The sequence below is a fragment of the Phaenicophaeus curvirostris genome, chromosome 1 (genome assembly GCF_032191515.1).
Source record: "Phaenicophaeus curvirostris isolate KB17595 chromosome 1, BPBGC_Pcur_1.0, whole genome shotgun sequence".
Lineage (NCBI taxonomy): Eukaryota > Metazoa > Chordata > Aves > Cuculiformes > Cuculidae > Phaenicophaeus > Phaenicophaeus curvirostris.
In genome coordinates this window covers 23,095,267-23,118,930 of record NC_091392.1, presented here as the reverse complement: position 1 = coordinate 23,118,930, position 23,664 = coordinate 23,095,267, and the positions used below count along the sequence as shown (strand labels likewise).

At 38.0% G+C, this 23,664-nt stretch overlaps 1 protein-coding gene across 2 annotated transcripts in view; it reads right to left on the bottom strand.

The window, feature by feature from the left end:
- Window positions 1-6,535: 6,535 nt before the first annotated feature.
- The window catches only part of WASL (WASP like actin nucleation promoting factor), a 50,504-nt gene continuing 33,375 nt past the window's right edge, over window positions 6,536-23,664 (bottom strand). Inside the window, exons 5-11 of one of the 2 annotated variants that reach the window (XM_069850800.1) lie at window positions 22,536-22,559; window positions 18,687-18,855; window positions 16,512-16,554; window positions 15,953-16,106; window positions 12,314-12,834; window positions 10,809-10,917; window positions 6,536-8,736 (exon numbers count right to left, since the gene is read on the bottom strand). In XM_069850800.1, the coding sequence (XP_069706901.1) occupies window positions 8,675-8,736; window positions 10,809-10,917; window positions 12,314-12,834; window positions 15,953-16,106; window positions 16,512-16,554; window positions 18,687-18,855; window positions 22,536-22,559 (1,082 nt within the window). In that variant the 3' untranslated portion in view covers window positions 6,536-8,674. Of the gene's footprint in view, window positions 8,737-10,808; window positions 10,918-12,313; window positions 12,835-15,952; window positions 16,107-16,511; window positions 16,555-18,686; window positions 18,856-20,878; window positions 21,385-22,535; window positions 22,560-23,664 lie in introns of those variants that run through there. The other variant, XM_069850810.1, reaches the window with a different exon arrangement.

The following is a 23,664-nucleotide window of genomic DNA, read 5'->3' as shown; positions in this document are numbered from 1 at the left end:
TGTTCCTTCTTGTCACTTGTTACGCGGGAGAAGAGACCAACACTGTACTCAATACAACCTTCTTTCAGGTAAGTTGTAGAGAGCGATAAGGACACCCTTAAGCCTCCTTTTCTCAGTGAACAGCTGCACTGTCAGCTTAGACAGAGAGGTCTGACTAGTTAAGTACTGCCCTGCCACTGTTTGCAGATGCAGAGCTCCCATCCCATCTATTTCCAGAACATCCCAACAATTTAACTGATTTGAGTCTCTCGCATGACTTCACTCTGGTGATGTAGTTCTAAAGACAGCTTGGTGGAAAGTTTTAATGACTGGATAAAACGTAATGCTGCCGGAAATAAGGAGCAATTAGTAGAGAATGTACCTTCATCACAAACTTGTGCAAAAGCCTTGGTGAAATGAGCCTCCCCCATTTGCAACCTGAGCGGTAACGTTTCATTGCCTGAAACCTTTACAGAGCCTCTTGCAGTCTAATCTGGTTAGTCTAAGGAAAATGCTTAGAGGTCCTGAACAACACGCTGGCACAGACATGAAGAGAACAACTAATTTTTAAATTGAATGAAAAACTTTGGGTTTAGTATGTCTATGAGCTTCCATTCAGGAAGATCTTCAGAAGTTGCCTTGGGCAGAAACATTCGGCCGATTTCAGTCAAATTAGCAACAGGATAGACAAAGCTTTTGTTTATTTTTTTCTTCTTTAATGCTAGAGAATAAATACTGCTAAAGTAGGACCCAACCATCTTCATAGTAAGAAAACAGGAGGTAAGTTTTAAAGAGCTACATTTGCCCTGGTTTTTTTTGGAAGCCCTCTCTGTCTCTAAGCCGACACTGCAGCTGTTCACTGAAAATTACGAAGAAAAATAAAAAAATCTTACTTGGGGTTTTAAAATATATGACAAGATCAACAGTTTTAAGCGAGCATGCACCGCATCATTCAGTTGAAACAGTGGGCACATTTTTACCCTGTGGCTGTAGTATTTATTGAGTGCAAATAGTAAAAATGAAATTTAATAGAGGAAAAGAAATCAATGTGATTTCAGCCATGTCCAATCAGTTTCTCTGGATGTCGCATGATGAGTCAAGAGGCTGGGGGATATAGAGCGAGATTGTCATCCTGCAGCAGAAATATTATCACACACTTCAAAGCTATTGGCTGCCTTTCCTCAAATAAATTCAGAGCTCTAACATGCACCCTGATGGAAACAGCATGGCCCCTATCAAACTGAGATGATAGAGACAGATGAGGCAGTAAGACGAAACCAGCAGGAGCCAGCACACACAGAGCTGCAGTAAATCCAAGCCATAAACAGAATGCTTCCCGTACTTAAAATCTTCTGAGGCCCCTAAGCTTTCTGAAAGTGCGGCAACAACAGCGCTGCACCTTTTGGTCTGGCAGGCCTGCTGGGATTCAGAAGACGCACCAATTCCCATGATTTTATACTGACTTGCACCCATGGAACTAAATGTTTTTTACATCTTTAGGGAGAAATGCATGACTGGCTGTGGCCAATCAGCAAGGAAGTCTGATACATTAAATAGGCAGAGCTCGGCGGCCATACCATAGGACCACACGTAGCAGCTGCCGCTTGTACAAACGCTGCCTGCAATAATCACGCACTCGGGCTTGGGTGGCTCGCCCTGGCGAGGACTCCCTGTTCAGGATCAGTTAAGCTTCTGACACTGTCACTCACAGTGATGAGCTCCTGATCGGAGCTGCTGTGAGGGGGTGTGCTGCAAACCTGCCTTACAAACCAGGGGATTAGCAACTGTTCTATAAATTTAAGTCCCAAACTCACGCCTTTCACAAAGTTTATTAAATGTTTTTAATTTGTTAAACTAAAATAATGGGAAACTGCATGTTGTGGCTGAATTTCCAGTGTTCTGATCACACAGGAGATATTGAATTCAAAAGGACAATTTTAGATAACACTATAGAGTATGATTCAATATTTGCACACGTAGATAATCAAACTGCTCTGATTAACTGGTTTACAGACAGAATTCAGGCAGAGTTTTCTTTTTTGACAGCTGAAAAATGGTTGCTGAATCTGAAAACCAGGCCTAGTAGAAATAAGCAAGTCCCATCTAATGTCTTAGTTCTGAGAACTGAGCTAACTAAATTTTAACAGGTAAAATGGCATTTAAAATTATTTTAAGTGTCACATGACTGGGCTGTAGTACCATGGTCTGTATGTATTTATACGGCACCACTTCTGATACGCTGTTACCACTAGTACACAGGTGGGCAACTGAGGCACAGGGCAAGCTGGGGTGAGATCTGGTTTCAGACAAGACACCTGCATCTAAGCGTCTGAAGTAGGGATGCCTACCTGCTCAGCAGCTGTCTACACTCTCATTACACCCAGTGGAGATTAACAGTCTGAAGGGTGACTGAACTGGACAAATGTAGGAGCCCACTTTGGAATGCAACCCCTCTAATTTCTCAGTAAAACATCATCCATTTCTGAGAAAGAATACAACTAAATCTCTTGAACACTGAGCCATGGGGCCACAACCCCGATTATATTCATTATGGGTTTCTATATGTACTGCTGAGCTACCCCATGCAGTCCTCCCTGACGGCCACCACTCCTTGGAGTCACCTATAGAAGAGCACCAAGAGATAATCTGCATTTTTCCCTCAAAGGAGAATCCACGTCAGGACAACTTCTGTTCACTTTGAATGGCTCGTGCTGCAAAGCAGCCGCATGGTGTGGTGTGTGCTGCCAAAGGTATTTGTTAGGCAGTTGTGCTAACTGTATTTCTGAGATGATGTTTGGAGAGCTGTCCGGGAATAAGATATTGGTAGTGAACACCAGAGCAGCTGCAAGCTGTAAGGGCTGAGATCTGAAAATGTACATAGGAGAAAGAAACACTTCTGTTAGCTGAGTAGAACATTAGCTTAGCAGGAGCCAGAAGAGTATCCCAGCTCTTGGAAGGCCAGCATGGAGGATGTTATAGCTCAAAAGGGATCCTTTAAACATTACAAATTATCATACAGTTTTTGTTTTCTTCATCTTGCTCTCCTGGACTCTATTGGTCCTTCTGCAGATTTGTAATCAGATTTATTTAAATCCTTTTTTAAGGTCTCCGAGTACTTCGTATATATTTTTCTCCATTTTGGCCACTAAAAAATCCTAGTTGGACTGTGCTTTCTTCCCAGATATCTTCCTGGCTAAGGTCTTAAATTTTGTTGGTAGCTTTCCTTTTTTTTCTTAGTGTGATAAGAATTCTGCCTTATTTAATACCTTGCATTAGAATTAAGGTATTTCATAAGGAATAGATGGCAGGTTTTTAAGAACTATTTTCTCCATAGGAAGTAACTCACATGTGATGGGTTGCCTGGCTGAGGAGCAGATCAGCAGTATAATGCGCAATATTCAAATACTTTTCTAAGAACACAGAGTCTGCATGGTGCTCTTGGCACCAACTTTGATACAAAGAGCTTGCTATTTGCATTTTTGTACAAGATAATCCAGTATTAAAATGGTCAAAAATATCAAATGCAGGCCTGAGCATTGTTTAACACAACAGTAACAGCAGAGGGGCTTGCTTGCTCTCCAGAACTCACATTTTTCTTACCTGTTTGGGACACAGCAATAAGTTTCAGTAACATATTTGCTAAGGATTAGCGTCTTAAAGCTACGACGGATGAAAACTTAATTCTTTATGTATGTCCCTGAAAAAGAATACTACCTAGCAGATTTCTGCTTCAGCCACTTGCCTTTCATGCTGACACACATTACCCTCAGGAGGCCAGCCACAGAAAATGTGTTTTAAGTTAACTGGGTCTAGACTGCTTTTTCCATTTGATTTTGAATTTTACAAAAAGGCAGATTATTTGCTGACAGTTGAGCAGGCATAACCCTGACAAAGGACTATGTGCCAAGGATAATTTCTTCCCTTGATGATGAAATAAGCTCTTTTTTGGTCCAAATGACTATTCTAACCAGAAAAATCCTATAGTAACATCTAATACAAACAAAACAAAAGGGAAAAAAGGATGCATATTTCTTAAGTCTGTCATTCTGTGCACCCTGTATCACAAGCATCTGGGAAACCCCCATCTACCAACAACAGGCTCCAAATACAGCCCAACTGCTCTGGCTGTGGCTCAGTTATGGCTCCAACATCCAGAAGAGTCGATTCCCGATTTTGCATGCCTGCTGATGTCACTTAAGCAAACGCTTTGTGTCTGATATATGCTATAAACATTATCATATTTCTTAAGCTTTAAACTCCAGATCATTTTATTTCCTCCAGCTGGCATGTACAAAAATATAATGCTGGCCATTTCCAAATGTCTTCTGTTTTATTTTTTGTTTGGTTTTTTTTTTAAAACTTCTTAGAAGATTTTTTCCTCAGAAAAACTTACACCCCCTCATCTAATCCTCAAGTAACACATTTAAATTTCATACTGCTTGAGTAACAGAAGTCCGAAAAGATGATTAAGCTTCAGGGAGGGGAAAAAACAGTAATGGCTCAAAAATTTCACTCCAAAGACTCACAAAACTCTTTAGAGCACCAGCAAAAAAAGCCTTTAACTATGTTTGTGAGTACTAATAAATAAAAACCGCAATGTAAAATATCAAGCTTCACACTTTCAGGAGCGTATTAAGCTGCTTATAGATGGGCAAGTCTTGCAGGTAGTACTTTAAACTTTGCTAGAGAAAAATTTGAATACCTGATAAATTACTATTCTAGCTCATTTTAGGTTATTCTGCAAATGCTCTAAAATTCAGTATGAAATAAAATACCAGATAACAACTCATTATTTATATTTTGATACTGATGCAATGATTCTACTTCTCAACATGTATCGGATTTATTCAAAATCTGTCATTTCAAACAACTGAGGTTTATATTTTCAAGCACAAAGGAGCAGACGTGCCATGGCAGTCTAGTGATTAAAAAAAAATGTCTCCTCCACAACTGCACAAACATCCTCAAGCATTCAAAGCATACCTTGGAGAGAAGTGTCATGCCAGTGGCACTGACAAGCAAGTTTAAACACGGACATTAAAACTCCACAGCTCATGTTCTAGTTCATACGATCCTACCCTTTCCTGCTTCTTCCTCACAAGAAAACTGAACAGTAAACAAATACAAAGCAACAAAGAAGCCTTATTGCAGTGTTAAAAGGTAACATGGTTACAGAGAAAGAGAGGTTTAGTATCTTCTAAGCTTCCCTAAACCATTTTCACTTTGCTATAAATAAAGCTGCTTATCACTGTACTTAAGCTTCAGGAACTTTAATTAGACCAGGAATTCCTCTAATGATTAGATAAAGGCTGTTGCAATGGATTGGCAACAGTCTTAAAAAAACCCAAAAGGTTTTGTTCTTTTCCCTCTTTACATCCATCTTACTTGGGAAACTAAGCATTGTCAAATAAAAAAAATTGAAAGGAGAGCCTCCTTTCAAAAGCGTGTTTTAGGTTTCTGTTCACTACATGGAGAGGAAATAATTGTACAGCGCAGGACACTCTAACAATCCCAGCTTTGCCTGGCACTTCAGGCCTAAACATCACAGTAGTACTAAACTTCAAAAGAAGGCGTACACAGGATTAAACTTTGAAAAGCAACTCTTCAGTTGCTTCATAGGGGAAAGCAGGCTTCATTGCCCTGAGCTCAAGCCTGACAATACACAAGAGAAAGATTTACATCTGTAAAAACCTCTGGAGCCAGAGCATTCATTGACAAGAGTTAACTATTCAGTCCTCCTTCTAAAGTGTTTATTAATGAACTCATGTTTGCTTGACCTTGAACTGCTGCTGGATCACTGCACTTGCCAGCAGCAGTTGCTGCGAGATCTGCCAGGAGGACAGGGTGTCACATTCTTAGTCATTGTGTTTATTCACTAGCACAATCCAACTTTCCAGAGACATGAAAACTACTGCGATTTGACAGCAGCTATTTACTGCTTTGTGGACTTGGCTAGACAACCAAAGTTACTTTTAAAGCGTGTAATCAATATGCATATCTATTTTAAAAGCTGTGCCACAATTGGCACTTAAAAACCACACAGTTTTACGCTAGTTGGGTCAAATTAATTTTATTATGCTCCATGATGAATTGCCACCAGTGCAACATCCTATTCACTGTACATTTCAAAAATTCACATACTAAAAATTTCAGCTTGATAAATGAAAAACTGAATGATTGAGAAGTTCTTACGGATTTCATACGTACAAGTGGCTAGCTGATATTGTCTATGCACAGAGTGTTGAGATACCAAAGCCTCATGCTAGTTTGTTAATTGCTAAGGCTATTTGGACAGTCATTTAACCAGAATATGCAAGAGAGGCCTTCATTACAATGTTTAGCAACAATGCACCAGTATCATGAAATGCTATCTTCTGCTCATAGTGCAAGTGGCTGAGTGCTGAAGCATGCAGTTATGACTAACTTAACTGCTATTGCAGTCTTTATGCCTGAAATTTATCACGTACAAACACTAGTTAAAGTAAATATTAACCTGGACACCACAGAATGTGAATGTACTTTATGCATTTAGAAAAAGAAACAGAAAAACAAAAGCTTTCTTTGGCTAGTATCTACAAATCAAAGTTTTATTCAATACAGTAACATCAGAGCTCCCAAAATCTGGAATACAATTTTAATTAATGAACTGTGATGCTCAATTATGAAATATTACAGAAATTCAAATTCTGGGAACAGAAGACCTAAACATATCTAGTAAGTAGCATGTTAGGAAAACCTCTAGGCCTCATCTGATTAATTTTATAACGCCCTATATGCCATAAAAATAAGGGAGCAGTGCCAGAAGTTATATGAAAGCCATACAAATATTTTCCTTGTACACGGGTTCTTAACTCAACTGCCATTAGCTACCTCAAGCTGCACTTACACTTGATAAAACGCTCAAGCCATTACAGCAGCAAAGCTAGTAGGAAGTGTTTATAGCAGCAGAGGGCAATGTGAAAGTTACCACAAGGAAGTGAGACCACTTGGAAATTTTTTTTTCCTCAAGTTATGTGCTTAAATTACTCTTGGAAGGAAGTCAGCATCCTCTGAATAATTTAACTACAACCTTAACTCTCCCACTACTTTTCAGCAACTTTTTTCTTCTCATTGACTAAATTAATTAGGTAAAGACTAGATTATAACTGGGTTAGAAATCCAAGCTGTATCATGCAGGTCCAGCCTGTCAAGATCAGGTCAACGTTGGGTTTCAGTCAATACAATTTGATAACTTAAATTTAGTTTGATAGCTTGACAACAGTCAAAAACCCAGGACGCTATGCATTAACTATCTTCCAGTCTGACTGACTTAACATTCTGTGTCACATAATGTGGTTTTAAAAAACAGACTTCCTACCTGAAAATTACAGCAAGTACAGTAATCAATGTTGCAGATATTAAATACCCATATAGCATAGGTTACCATTTTTAATAGGCAAATATGCCAATATTTACTGCACTACAAAGTATGACTTATATAAATGTGCAAGCTGTGAAATGAGAATCACATTTTCCATTCACTTATTCAAATACTGTTTCTTTAAATTGGGTTCTTGACCTTCATCACAACCCTTGGTCTTAAAGCCAATATATGAAGACAAAATATTGCCATAAAGTTCAGTACTTATTCAAAGTGTACATTCTGAGTTAATGGCTTTCCAACTTTATGAATGTAGGATTGGTGTCTTCAGCATTGCTGTGTACCATAACGCAAAGACTGCAAAGTAATATCACTTATGTTCACTTTATTAGTACACCAATATCCTACAAATTTTAAAAGTAATTAAACATTATTGAAGCAAGCATTCAACGCAGCCCTTGCACCTGAAAACCACATAAAATTGATTTTATAAATAAATCAAACTGTAGCAATTGCCAGCCTCCAGTACAGGCCCTGGTAATTTAGACTTCTTCATTCTGAAAATAACATCTAGGAAGGGAAAAAAACCAAAACCCAAACTTGTCTGCACCAATGATACCATTACCACTATTACAAGGTAAATCCACCCTGTTCAACTTCAGACACAGAGTTTCCTAATTGAAGGATTTAATTACTACTGCCGCTCAAGAGCAGTCAGTATTGTTACAGTTCGGGCAAGGTAATCTTCACAACTAGCTGTGCATTTCAGTGGTGATTTTGTTTCACATAAAGCATACTGCTAAGATTTGAACTGTAATGTTGTGATGTATTTGAAACCATGCAATAGTATAAACCAGCCTCAACATTCATGTAGCATTGCATTTAAAACAAAGGGGCTAAATAAACTAAGAGCTGCATTGCTTAAAGAACATAGTGCTATACTAGGTTTTAATAAGAAAATTTAGATACAGAAAAAGTAGGGTATGAAAATAGTGTTCTCCTTCTTGCATTATAACTAAATTACATTAAGGTTTTTGTCAGTCTCACATATTACATTTAAACTCCCTTATTGATGGAATGGAAAGTATTCACATGTACATGATCATCCAGGTGTAAACTTGCACACATTAACAGGGAGTAGCTTTGTAGAGGATTATGACAAACCTTTACAGATTAAATGAGGTATTGCACAGATTAATAAAAAAGCAAAAGGCAACAAAAATATACAGCAAATTGGTAGAACATTTACATGATAATTTTACAGAATCCATAGACAGAAAGCAGTGTTTAGTATATCATTCACCTTAAAAAATATATATATATAATAATATATGATCAATCATCCCATTCATCATCATCCTCAAAGTCTTCTTCTTCATCTTCATCCTCATCTTCATCTGTAAGACAAAAAAAACAAGTCACTTGAGTGCACCGAATTAGTACGATGAACTGTTACTGATTTCTCCCACAGCTTTCTGAAAACAACAATCAGTTCAAACAGGTCACAGCAATAGTCTATTTTAAGATTGCTAGACATCATGTTCAGCTTAGATAGATACCACTTCAAAGTTAAATCTGTTTCCTTTCTCATTCCTTTGTCCAGGAAGAAAAAGAGATTTTTCTGCTATGAGAAAAAGAATCAAAATTTCTTATTTAACACTTCCTACTTATTGCTTTTTCTTAGACATTGCAAGAGTGGCCAGCATGTTCCAGAACGGACTTAGAACTCCAGGGACAGATTAATTTCTGAAACATAAGTGCTTCCCCAGGTTTACTACATAATGGGGTTTCTGTTTTCTGTACAAGCGGATAAAATTTTTGTGAACTAAGGTCCCTTGTGGTCACTGGCTTATTCTAAGCTATGTAATGCACATGAACTTCAATATTAATGTTCGTTGTTAACTTTATTCAGCCTTCTACTGTATTTATGTGCATTATAAATTAAAAACTGTAGCCCGTTAAAATTAAACTACTTATTGGTTAGGCAAGAGTGTTTTCCTTCCTAGGAAAATGCTGTATTTAGACCCTTGTGGTATTTGATTTATGTTCCAAACTTGGAGATTATCACATAGTACAGCAATATAACAAAGTATATTGCACTTAATCAAATGGTCCACAGACTGCAAGTGCAGTTTTGGTATTTTCTCTGGGAGAAAAACATATCAAAGCCTGAACAGAGAAGATCATAGAACCATAGAATCACTAGGTTGGAAAGGACCCACTGGGTCATCGAGTCCAACCATTCCCATCATTCACTAAATCATGTCCCTCAGAACCTCATCCACCCATCTTTTAAACACCTCCAGGGAAGGTGACTCAACCACCCCCCTGGGCAGCCTCTTCCAGTGCCCAATGACCCTGTCTGTGAAAAATTTTTTCCTGATGTCAAGCCTGAACCTCCCCTGGCAGAGCTTGAGGCCATTCCCTCTTGTCCTGTCCCCTGTCACTTGCAAGAAGAGCAATTAGGTCTCCCCTCAGTCTCCTCTTCTCAAGGCTGAACAACCCCAGCTCTCTCAGCCGCTCTTTGTAAGGTCTGTTCTCCAGCCCCTTCATCAGCTTCGTCGCTCTTCTCTGGACTCACTCCAGAGCCTCAATGTCCTTCTTGTGGTGAGGGGCCCAGAACTGAACACAGTATTCGAGGAGCGGTCTCACCAGTGCCGAGTACAGGGGGAGAATAACCTCTCTGGACCTGCTGGTCATGCCGTTTCTGATACAAGCCAAGATGCCATTGGCCTTCTTGGCCACCTGGGCACACTGCTGGCTCATGTTCAGTCGCTGTCAGCCAACACCCCCAGGTCCTTCTCCTCCAGGCAGCTTTCTAGCCAGACTTCTCCTAGTCTGTAGCTCTGCACAGGGTTGTTGTGCCCCAAGATGTAACCAAACAGCTAATGCACTGCGTTTATTACACGCTGATATTTAAGACACGAAAATCCTCTTGCCGCCTTATTTCTTACAAGCACTAAAGTGTGAAAAGTTGATTCAATACTAGTATGCGACTCGTCAAGTAACACCAGTCATCTGATTATTATCCAGTAGGTGGCATCCAAACCACACTGAAGCCAGTTTTGAGAGCATGAATCTTTGCAGGAGCTTTGGCTTCTAGAAAAAGCAAGCATTAGAAACCTTTCTTCCAAAATATTTTGATGACTTACTTCATCGGACATCTAGTGAATAAAAATAAATCAGTGCTAAAACAATAACAAAAAAGCACAATAAAAGAAAATGTTTATAAGGGTAGTAACCTCGATTAGTAACTTTGAATTCAGTATTACTGCAAGCTACTAGCCACCAGTAATTTGAAGTAACACAAAGTAGCCATTTGCCCCACCACCAGGCGGCTGCCTGAAGTATTATGTTTGGACTATACACTGAAATCTATGCTTTTTTCCAACAATATTTTACATTGAATCGATGGGTTAATGCTTGAAAACATGACACCGTGAGGTCAGAAAAATTCCATCTGACTCACCTGAAGAATGAATGGCTTTGCTCCTTTTCTGCATAACTTCCATTAATGCACCCACAATTCCTGAGGTGGGTGCAGGTGTAGGTGGTGCACTTTCCTGGCCATCAGATACCTTGGAAAAAAGGATACATTAGGAAGATTTAATTAGCAAAACAGAACCCATATATTAATATTATAAAGAAGTATAAGAGATAAGCTTTACTCTTCCTTCTGACTGAAAATAGAGTTTATTTCTTTAGCTCAAACTCAAACCAAGTTTTTATTTATAAAAAAAGTCAAAATTTCTTGCCATACAACATAATCGTAGTTAGTTCATACTGAAGATTAAATATTTCAGCTTTGTCTATCATGAAGTGAGTGCTCAGCTAAAAGAAAGCTTCTTAATATGGTTGGATACACATGGATTGTGTGACTGCATAGCTATTATTTTATCACTGGTATATATCACAAAATATTTTTCTTGTCTGGGTTCATTAACCAGGTCTGCTCTGGGTTGATAACCCCTTCTAGAAGTAATAGACTTTGATACTGCATACCTGCAATGGCAAATAAATGTTAGCATACCCTCATGCTTTTTAAATCAGAAGCCTCACATGCAGAAGAGTGGCAAAATAAAAAAAGCAGAAGTGAGACTACATCAGGGTTTGTAACAGTAAAAATGAAGTTGAGAAAAATAGCTGAAGGTTAGATGAAAGCTGTGACAATACACAATCTAAACCAAATGTGTAAAGAATACAAGGAAGAATGGTGAGAGGTAACAGCTAGAGGGAGACAAAGCTGGTTCAGGAACGAATCACCTTCTGGGTCTGAAATCATCTAGATGTCAGCTATCAGGCTCTTAGGCTCACTTACAGCTACAAATACATTTTATGCAACCTAGAAAGTGGAATCACCTTAACAGCTCTCTTGTGCCTACAGCCAAAATATTTTTAAGATACTCAGTGATATCAAGAAGAAATAGTGATAGTAACAGCCTGAGCTGCAGCAGGAACAACAGAGGCATTCCTCATGGGCATCATTTTTCCAAGACACAGGCAACCAACTTCTTAGAAGCCTGAACATTTGCAGAGCACAGGTTGATTTAAAGAGGGGAATTTTAAAAAAAAATTCTAGTATTTGCTTTCCACTACCATTACTGCTGAACTCATCCCCTGCAGTTGTTTAGATGATTTCACTGAAGTATTCAGGTAACCAGCAATCTTTCATAGTTCTTACAAAGATATTTACAGCCATAATATTGTGGTATCATCACAGTAGGATTTATGCTTGAAGCTTTTCAGTAAAAGTGAGAAATCAGTTTGAAAAAAGGATAATTTCATGCACCAATACTCATCTACAGCAAATATGTGTTCTAAGCATTTTCTCAGTGCTGCTGTTTAAAGCATCACTTCAAAAACTTTAAAAGTTATGATCCACCCTAAAACAGTGCCACAAGTTACTGTTCACCCTGCCACACTGCAGCCATTTTCGAGTCTCAAGGACACAGATGAGAAACAGCTTTTACTCACAGATTTCAGCTGTATACCCTGTCGTATCTGGTCTAACAGTGCATCTCTTCCTGAGCAGGACACTGGTCGACTGTTCTGTTCTACTTTCTTTAACTGAGCTCCTTCTCTGATTTGATCCAAGAGTGCCGCTTTGTTTCCAGCAGGAACTGGAAGCTGGTGATCAACCTCTGAAGGAAGGCCTGGTGGTGGAGGAGGACCAGGAGGGGGTGGAGGAGGTGGAGGTGGTGGAGGAACAGATGATCCACTTGCGGGTGGTGGTGGTGGTGGAGGAGGCCCAGACGGTGCAGATGATGAATGCACTGGTGGTGGAGGAGGATACATCCTGTTTGGAGGAGGTGGGGGCACTGCTGCACCAGGTCTAGATGGAGGTGGGGGTGGAGGTGCTGCCGTGGGAGCTCTCGAAGGAGGTGGAGGTGGTGCCCCTCGGCCCCTAGCAGGGGGAGGAGGGGGGCCCAAGCTATGGGGAGGTGGTGGTGGAGGTGGAGGGGGTCCTCCTCTGCACGGTGGTGGAGGGGGTGGAGCTGAAATAAAACAAAACCATTTACAATTACATGCTACTCAATACCCATAAGTCTTTCAGAAGCCAGCAGAAAAAGAAAAAAAGGCTTTGCCTTGCCTTTTGCAAGGATCTCTGTGCCCACGCATGTTTTGCCAACTCTGGATTAAATTGAATACAGCTGAATATAAGCTTATATGAATGCAAACCAAGCTGAAAATAGACCCTATGCCTACTGGGTATTTTGTAAAAGAATCAATACAGCAGGAAGCAAGTGCAATACATAAAAAAGCTAATTTAAGTCACAAAACAAGCTCGGTCACTAATTTTCGTTTGGTCCTACAGTTGTAAATTTCTTCATAAACCAAGTGCATCTTAAGTTTGTGCTCCAATTTCTCAGGAGAAAAAATGCAGAAAAAATTTTGAAAGAATCTTTTAAAATTTTGTCGAGCTAGGACAGAAGGCTATAGAAAGAGGTCTTAGAAAATATACTTACAGTGAAATACAGAATTTCTACTTTGTAATCTAGCCATTATTTTAATAGCCTATTTTATCATCACCTAGTGACAAATAAAACCTACTAATGCATTACAATTTAGCACGGAGTGATTTTTAGTCCCTTTTACTGAAAATTAGTTCCAACAGTATCTTTATCGCAGGGACTATAGGAAGTGAACAACTTCAAGGCTACCTCAATACACAGAATTGTTTCTATATGAAGTGGCCTTGAAATATACTTGCTCTGCTAATGGCACTTTAAATAGCACTGTTTCATTTCCTCTTCCATTAAGCATCTAATGGCTTATGGTACTTTAGGTGTTGCGGTGTTGCACGTAACTACCTAACGAACCAGGTGCTGTCATGCAACTAAGAAAATTCACATTTGATTTCATATGCTTTGATAATGAAAAGGGCATTACACTCAGAAGATACTTCTTTACCTCCTCTATTATCTCCTTACTGTTACATGCTGAGCAAGCAGGGTGTCTGCACTAGAATACAGAGAGAACATCCCTAAAAATGGGATTTTGAGGAAGCAGGGGACACTACTGCCTCAGTGCCTCCTTCCCTGCGCAACACTTAAAATTACGTGAAATTCATAAGCTCCACAAACTGCTTGGGTTTTTCCATTCCTTCAAAAGAACATGGGGAGAATCTCCTCTCAAACTTCATACATTTTACAAGAGACATACTGCCAACTTCCTTGATTTTAAAAAATCCTGTAACTTTTTGGCTGACATGACTTTGGTTTCCTCTTTGGCCAGTATTTTCATATACAACTTACTTAACAAGCACTACAGACACTTTTTCTATAATATGGAAAAGATATAATATGGTTATGCTCCAGAGTCTGTAGCATCTGTAGGTTTTGAACACAAGATTTAAGTCTTCCTGTGGGGAAGGGACCTATTTGCATCATATCTAAAGAGATATGCCACATCCAATCCGTAGAAACAGAGTTTAGGTTGTAATAAGGCTCATTTGCACTCAAATGAAGGGAAATAAGGGAGGAGGAACAAGGAGGGAGTGCTATTACCTCATCCTCTCTCCCTTCCTCCCCACACAGATGGTACAAGCAAAGGAAAAAAATAAATTAGTTTTTTATAAATGCACATTAATCTGAGAATTCCTATTAACAAAAAAAGTTTGTAAAATCTTATACTGATGGTGCTGTCACTAGAAAACCCCTACCAACAGTTTCAAAAAAAGGGAAAAGGCAGGAAAAACAGGAAAGTAACTTCTATCTGAGCAGATCAACATGTCTGCAACTCTCTAGTCAGCATCCTAGAAGGGGAAATAAGTGAGCACAGAAATTCTTGCAATAAAACATGGAAAAATGTGTTTCAGTTCAAAGAACACTTCAAACAGCAGTCAAGCCTAAACATCAAATAGCATAATTGCGGATAAACCCACTGAAATACCGGAATATTGTATCTACCTCTATCAAAAAGCACAGAGGTAGATTATTATCATGCATGTTAAAGATGAGGCAGCGTTTCTTTCAATTGCATACATGCAAGTGGCCACAACTTGAAGTTAACACATACACAATAGAAAAATAGGCATTTTTGAAGTATTTTAAGCTAGTCATAGCCAAGGTAAGTCTTCTCAATCCAGTTTTACGGTCAGCAGTCTAGGATCAACAACTCTGTAAACACTTAAACAGAGTTAAGAAACTGACAGATTTCTTACTGAGAAAAAAAACATCATAAAAAGTTTGACTGGTTATTTCTAGCATTGCAGTCAAACCGATTTGGACGAAGGTTTCTCATATAGGAAAGAAATCACACAGGAGCATGAATACTTTGAAGCATATGCTTATACACCAGCTCAAATACATACCATTCCATCGAGGGGGACCTAAGGAATAAATGTAACGAGACATTGTAACCTAAACCTCTTAAGTCACTGAAACAATTTATTCACTGGTTTCAAAGTGTTATAATTGCAATGCCATTTACATATTATTTCTCTTCAGAAGTGTTCTAGGCAAATTGTTCAAAGTATGACATTGGTGTAATTTTCACTCTGACTTGTTGCCATGTTCCAGTAGATAATGCATCAGCAGAGACCACATTTAAAGGTCAGGCAGGAAATGGCTTATTTAAGACGTTTCTTGCAGCAGAAGCCTGCTTACAGCTAGTTTTTACTTTAAATTAGAAACAAGCTTTTTTTCTTTTAATATCTGTATAAAATTTGCAAGCCTCTAGCTGTTCCAATGTTCATTATTACGCAGTGCAGCCTGTGTAAATGAGCACCATACATGCACCTGTCAAATATGTACTGCTACTATAAGCGATATTGTTATAAGATTTTAATTTAAAACATTGCATATTTATTTTATAATCCCATAGTCTGAGAAATCAATATGAAATTTACTGCATAGCTTTGCAGTGGGGCAAAGCATTACTGGAAATTACTTAACTGGCATAGATAAAACCCTTATTCTTTAGGGAACAAGTACCATCACAGATCATACATGAACATTTTTACACATTGTATGACATACAGAAACATGAAATCCAATGGAACTGTGGCAACACGGAGTCCAGAGAAGAGAATGAAAAACTGCTCATCAACAGCTAATCCTTAAGGCAAAAAATGCCCTGCTAACTTTTATGTGGAAATAAAAGGAATCCCACCTTGTCTGCGCAGTTCATTTTTAACAGCTTCCACACCTCCAGTTTTTTCAATGAAGTCATATATGACCTTTGAAGTTTCTTTGTCTTTCAGCTGAGCCTCTGAAATTCCACACAGATCAAACAGGTTTTTCAGTTCTGGGTCCAAGTTGTTTACCTGCAAGTCAGATATGTTAGTTTTAAGTAGCCTGAAATAAAAGATTTATTAAAAGATCATTTGTATTGGAAAAAAACCCACAAACCATGCAATTAAAAGGAACAGCAAAGCCAAATAAATGTCTCTGGGTTGACTTTTCAGTCAGAAAGGACTATTTTAAGAGATGCAAGTACCTTGCACAAAAACTTAAAGTTTGCATCTTCTCCCCTCAATCCTGGATCCCTCCTATTCCCACCTACTCCAACATCTCTGTACATTTGCATCATATTATAAAATCACAATTTTTAACTATTTTGATGTACAGCTAACTTTTTATTTAATGCTAATCTTCACAACTTGCATTAAAAAGCCTCTAAAGCTTTTAATCGTGATTCATGGTCTTTAATAACTGATTAAATTACTTACATCAAAACCTGTGTTGGGATCCCAACCAACATGTCCAATGTGTCTAAAAAAGCAGAAAAGTCCATTTAATCACAATAAAAACACCCTCGTTAACTAAAATTACAGGACGCAGATACACTTATTACTAGCTTCTACTTCTAGCCTTGAGACACTAAGTACTTCTTACTCCTCGGTGCCACACTTGAGAATGGAATAGTGAAGCTTCCTTTACTCTCACTTTTGTCTTGTGTCATAAAGGCCTAGTGGAGAAGTAATTTTCCCCCTTAGGTTATGGCCTGTGGCAAAACGTAAAGGCTCCATGCCATCTACATACGGACAGTGATGGAAGGACTGCACAGAGATCAAAGGAGTTGGCCATTATACTATAATTGGATTTCAAGCTACTGCCAAGCTCTTCAGTGTCGTGTAGCTGGAAACCTCCTCTTCCTCCCTACAATCACTGTTTGTTCTCTCATCACCCTTCTCCCATTCACTTCCTTCTTCTAAAGAAAAAGTCAGGCCTGTTTTCCGTTGCCATCTTCCTAGGCTTCTAGTAGCCATTTCTACATGGCTACTGAAGCATTATTTTATGTGATGCTATAACCAGCTAAAAAGGCAGAAGAGTTTGTGTATCTCCAAGCTACTTCATGCAACTGCTGCTGCCCACAGGAGAGAACAGCTGTGTTACAACAAGACACATAGCTACATTCTACAGGAAACTTAACTAGACTTTAAACCAAACGGACTTTCAATCTTCTTTTGCAAAGGTTAAGTATTTATAGTTTAATGTCACTTTTAATGATGCTAGAACGTATCTTTTTGTTTGAACTTCATTAAATGTTTTATAATCATATTCTTAACTTTTCTAGGTCCGAACCTGACAGACATTATTATCAAAGCATCTAATCCATTTTATACTGGCTGTGCTGCACAAACCCTTCCACAAATTCTGATCAAACATAAGACACATTACTGCAAATCATAATTTTCAATTTTGTCCAAGGATGTTTAGTCTGTGTCAGTAGATTACAACAGTAACCAGCTACCAATCACTATTCTATTTTCTTTGTTTCAATCTTCCTTTCTGATTTTTTTCAGTTTAACTGACCCTTAAGTGTTGCAGCACTTTACTGATCCTCAGATCAGAAAGGACATGATTGATGTCTTAATTGTCTAAGCACATCGTGGTTAGGGAAGCATTTTAGCCCATCTCTCTTACTTGCTGTCCACTATCCTGTTCTACCGAGCACTCTCTCAAAACACTGTGCAGTAACATCACTGTAACTGGCAATACCAGAACTACTTTTATGGAATTTATTCCATATCAGTGGAAGTGATGCAAAATAATGGCTCAAAAGAACAAGATATCACTTGGCATGTAAACCTCATTTTGGTTTTCAAATACTTCACAGAAAGCGATTGCTCCTGGAACTGACTCAAGCTTTTTAAGTTCCTGTTGCTTTAGCAAACAAAGCACACTTATTTTGAAAGGCAGAACATTAAAAAACTGAATAATAGTTCAGGAAAAAAACCAGAGTTAATTCAGGAAAGTGACCAAACTCAAATGCCAGGAAAGTGAAGCTTAAAATGATACATAACTATTCTAAAAGACTGAAGATATATAATAATTATATATAATAATATAATATTTTATATATATATATAATATATATAAAATAATTACCAAGAGATGTATATATGCACACAGCACTTTCATCACAAGATATGGGTACTAGCCCATGTATCAGAATAAATAAGTTAGTAAGCAAGAGCCAGAGATAAAAATATAGCTATGTCATTTCCACTGTTATGACCAGTCAGGACCCACATGTCAATTCTGCATGACAAAGCACAGCTAAACAGGCACAGCTGTGAGCATAACAGTGTTAAAAAGCTGACCATTAATGCTGAACATGAGCTGCACTGAACTGACTACTTCAGGAAGGCATCTTTATCTGGCTAAATTGTTTTCTAAGCTATTTTAAAATAGCAAGTCATTGTTTGTTTACAGCTGCAGTAAACTCCTCACTTGTGTATAAGCTACGATGCTTTTAAACTCCACAGCATTCCAGCTAGCACTCACCGTAGTTCAAGTTACACACAGTAGTCACACATTTAAGTCTTGAGCTCATGCATTTGAGCCAAAACCCACCACCCAAAAAAAATCCCAAACCCAAACTCAAAAACATTCCTTACTGGAAATTAGATGGTGTTCCAATATCTGCCTTTGTCAATCTTCTCTTTTTAGTTTTTCCTTTCTTCTTTTCTTTGGTATAAGAAATATTGTTGACTTGTGGAGCATAAAACCTGTTAGTTGTAATTTCTGGGTTTTTGATGTCAACAGTTGCCATTGGTAGATTCGGACCTTTAAGGGAAAAGTAGAGGATTTTTACTAACCTGTTTTAAACCAGTCATATTTAACCTACAAACGTGGTTTGCTTGTTTGGGTTTTTTTTTGCATCGAGTGACAAAGTACTTGTACTACAGCCACAGCTCTACATGCCATGTGCGTCCAGCTGGGCTCTGGATGTCAGATGCACAAAGTTATTTGCTGAAGAAAAAAAAAAAATGTTGCTAGAGCAGAGCAATGGCAGAGAAGTCTTCTAAAGTAGAATTTGGGTTTTGCAAGTTCGACAAAGGAAGTAACTTTAAACTAAAGAGTTTTAATTTGCACAGAACACATGGAGTGAGACATGTTAAGACAGAGCACAGCTGTAATCCCAGACAAAATCAAAGCAGCAAGTGCCATAAACAGCAACACCCAGTGCCACTAACTGTGCACACAGTAAACTGATCTTAAAGGAGAGGGAACCTGCACTTGACAAACCCAAAGTTGGAATGCTTTCTGCCACTGCACACAGAACCTGAACATCTCAAGAACCTCAGAAAGAAGGCCATTCAGGACACAATACTGTCTTCAAATACAGGAATTACACCTTATAATGTGTAATAATACACATAATACACATCAACTATGTAACTGTTGAGTATTCTCATGTCTTATTATATGACAGATTTGCAAAGTAATTTAAAGTCCCAGATAAAAAACAAAGCTTGAAGAGCAGTGACAGTAAAAAAATCACCAGAAATACAAATTAAACACTCAAATGATGAACTGACACTCAAACGATCACTTGACAGCAGCAAGTGATAGTAGTATTTAAATACCAAGTGGCAATTTACGTACTTTTCATATATATATGTGTGTGTGTGTATATATATACACACGTGTGGTTTAAAAGAAATTTGCAGAAAGGATAAGTATTTTCAGGTTCAGGAAGAATGGGGTTAAGCAGTCAATTTAAGACAGGTTTGGTTAGAAATAGTTTGAAAAGCATCCTGTACGTCCCTGCCAGTTACTATCAAACGGTTAGCAATTCAATTAAAATAAGACTCAAGCATCCAGTCTTCCTGGGTAGATGATAAAAATGTCTAATTAGACTTATTAATCTGAATCATATTTTGACACTATTTTTTCATAACTGCATTTTGTTCTCCTAAGTGTTCTGAAAGGACCAACAAGCCTTCGGTTTTATAGTCCAAAGTCTAAAATAGAAAGGGGAAGGAGACAATACAATAGACAACACAGCTGACATCCGTAGTTTAACACTTCAGTGGGAAGCACCTGGTACTGGCCAGAACAAGATACATGAACAGAAACAACATTGGACTAGACAAAATTCATCTGAAAATATAACTCCTATGTTACTGTAGGAGTCTTAAACGATAAGATTTAAAACTGGAGTGAAACTGCAGGAAGAATAACTCCTAAAGTGTTTTCATCTAAGCAGACAGGCTTTGATCTAGAAACGCTATGATCTATACAACTGCCCTTTGAAGACGCCAAAGCACAAACTGACCACATAGAACTATATGAAATAATTTGAATTGTTAAAAGTTCTACTTAAAAGTTAGCTTTATATTCACTAATCAAATATATCAACCCAAAACTAAGCAAGTGAAGTAAAATCCTTAGAATCAACCAAAAATTAGTCTTAATTTCATTAGCTAGAGAATCAAAATCACAGTTCATTTGCACTTTAATCACTCACTATATTTTCTCCATTACATTCTCTCCTTTTTCATCTATTACACTATTTGTAGTTTCAACAGCCACACTGACATTCAAAAAGAAACATGTACCTTTGCAATGCTAGAAAATTTGTGATATCCTTCTCATAATCTCTTAATACTTTTTGAAAATGTACATTTGTGCATGTAAACTCCTAAACTATAAATGGTTTTAAACATGTAAAACTGCAGCCATTTGCAAAATGAAGTTTTATTCAGCTGAGGTCAAATTAAGAACCGATAGCCTGATTTCTTGATATTTCAAATATTCATTCAAAACATGACAGCAAACTGTCAAAGATTAAAATTATTCTTACCGTCAGGGTTAGATCTCAGATATCCACGAGGAATAAAAGAACCTTGGAAAGAATTGTACTCTTCTAGAACTGCCATATTTATATCCAGTAAAATTTTTCCCATCATAAGACATGCATTTTCCCCATCAGGTGTTGACAGCTGAATAAATGACGATGAGAGGGGCATGTACAGCTCATCGTTAGGAAGTACCTGGCAGTACAGTGGCCCTAAGCATCCACTATTATCAATATCTGTGACATCTTCAGAAGAAGCCCCAGAAAATGTAGTACAGAACATGTCAAAATGCCAATTCTACGAAATGCTCTGTATTTTATTTAGAACTTCTCTAGACATCTGTCCCAGACTACAGACAACCCTACAACAAATGCAAACTATGCTAGTTAATAGCTGAAACAAAATTCTGCCACATGGCTCTTAAAGACTCCCTCAAAACTTAATTCTCTGACAAATCCTTTTTTCATCCAGAACTTCGCTAAGAGGTCAGTTCAACCACAATAACTCCTCTTTATTTGCATTAAGAGACCTAGCTATTACAAATGAGTACAACATAAATCTCAGGAAATTACAGACTAATACATCTTACATAACTGTTAATGCCAATTTGATTTTAATCCTGCAATTCTACAAAAAAAATTAAAAAAAATCTCAAATCCGTATCATTGAAAACGTCATATGAAAAGGCAGAGTGCTTTTTCCATGCAGCTCCAACATATGTAAAAAACCCAGCCTAACAAGCCCCACTAAAACAAAATGCCCCATGGCATTTCAAGCATGGATCACACGAGTACAGAAAAGTGACTGCTGTTTTCAATTTTAAAAGGTAATTCTGTAATACCCAGTGCAAAAAAGCAGGTATTTCTTTTTTTCCCCAAAGAAGAATTTCCCTGCATATGGAGAGTAAAAGAAAGCTGGTATTAAAACGGGTTCCCACTGCCCGCCCCCCGTTACATGTTCATAGTAACTATCTGCTCTAGTTTGAATTCCAAATGCTGAAATGCAGAGGCTATAACCGATGTCTCACCTGTGACTACAGAGCACATGAAACACTCTGCCAGCAGAGAGGCCAGGCATTACAGAATTTGACACAATCAGAAGAGGAAAACAGGTTGTGAAACAGTACACGGACTCCTAGTGAAATAGTTTACTAAAAAAAGCACAGATGCTCAGAGCTTTGACTAGTGATTATAAACCTGAAACACTGGGCATAAACACATGTATTCCACAGATTATTCAACTTAAAGGCACAGGATCAATGAATGCATGTTTAGTATGCGCTGTTTTTCTCAAAAAAATGTTGTTGCCCAAGGACTTGCAGGATGAATTATAAGAGTATTTTAAGCACAAAAGTTCTTCCAGGTTGTTCCTTTAAATCTTCTTCTCAGTTTAAGCTGAAAGACCTCTGTCCTATTCGCAACAAAACACACTCCTCCAAAAACATTCTTTACAAATGTCAGCTAGGCCACAAATCTTTCAAGCTACAACTAAACAAATACCAAAAACCAGAAACAAAACAAATACACTAACCTCCAGAATAAAAGTCTACTGCTTTTGCCACCACATGACTAACCTGAACAAGTCCAAACCAAAGCCATTCATAAACAATAAGTGACAGCAGTAGGAAAAAACACAATACAATGATTCATGCAAAAAACTTACCATTTGGTGGGTCTCGTCTTTTTTCTGTTAAAAAAAAAAAAATTTATTCATAGATATCAAGAGGAAAAATTAATTCTAAATTTTAGTTTTTCATGAAGCTTTCACTGACTTTTAACTCAAACTTAAGAATCTATTAATATCCCTACAGTCTATTTCTTACACAGTTGAAAGAAAGCATTATAAAACTACAAAACCCCAATCTTAGACAATAAGCACTGATACTGATTTCAGCAAACCAAGTAGGAGCATAAGGAAATAGCTACTCAGTTGGTTTCAGACATTCTGACTCCAGAGTAAGGTAAAATATTTTAAAAAGCAGCTGTTTTGGTACATTATATCAAAGTAAGATTTTGGAAGCCTTATGCTTTCTGATTTCCACTGAATCAGACTGTTCCTTCATTTTTATTTGAAACATCATTAGCACTTTTATACAGCACTGTTCTCCTACAAAACCTAAGCCATATAATTATTGCTGGTGTTATGCAAAGAAAATAGCAGAGGGGCAAGACACTTCACCTCTGTTATCCAACAGGAACTGAAAAATATGGAACAGAAATGGAGCCTCCTTAGTACTAATCCGATATTCTATTCGCAACACTAGTCTATTTCACAGATCATGAAGAATTTGGCGTGATGATTTAAAATGTAGTTGGTAAACATTTCACACCTCAGTACTCTCAGCCTATAATAGTAAGTTCTCCTTTAAAGGAGATTTCCCTGACTTACTTAATTCCTATCCACCACAAATAACATTTACCTACTCTGCAACCCCCAGAACACAGTTTGTACACATACTTAATTTTGGATTTAGCAGTATCCATATGGGCAAGCAGTCTGTCATCTCACCACACCAAAAACCACGGCTCTATAAGAACGGCTGTTCCTCTCCCCCTTTAAGATCAGGACTCCCAGGAATTTTGTAATAAGACTTTGTAAGTTCATTTTTCAGCAAATCCCAGCAAAACCACTACTTTTATGGACACAAACATAAAGGGAAGGGACAAGGTGCCTCCACAGATGACGCTGACCTTGTAGCAATATTTTAAAAAAACCCACAACCTACAATTGTTAGTGTGCAAGGCAAGCCAGTCTCTTATCAGTCAGCTGATCTTCAGGTAGGAATAAAGAA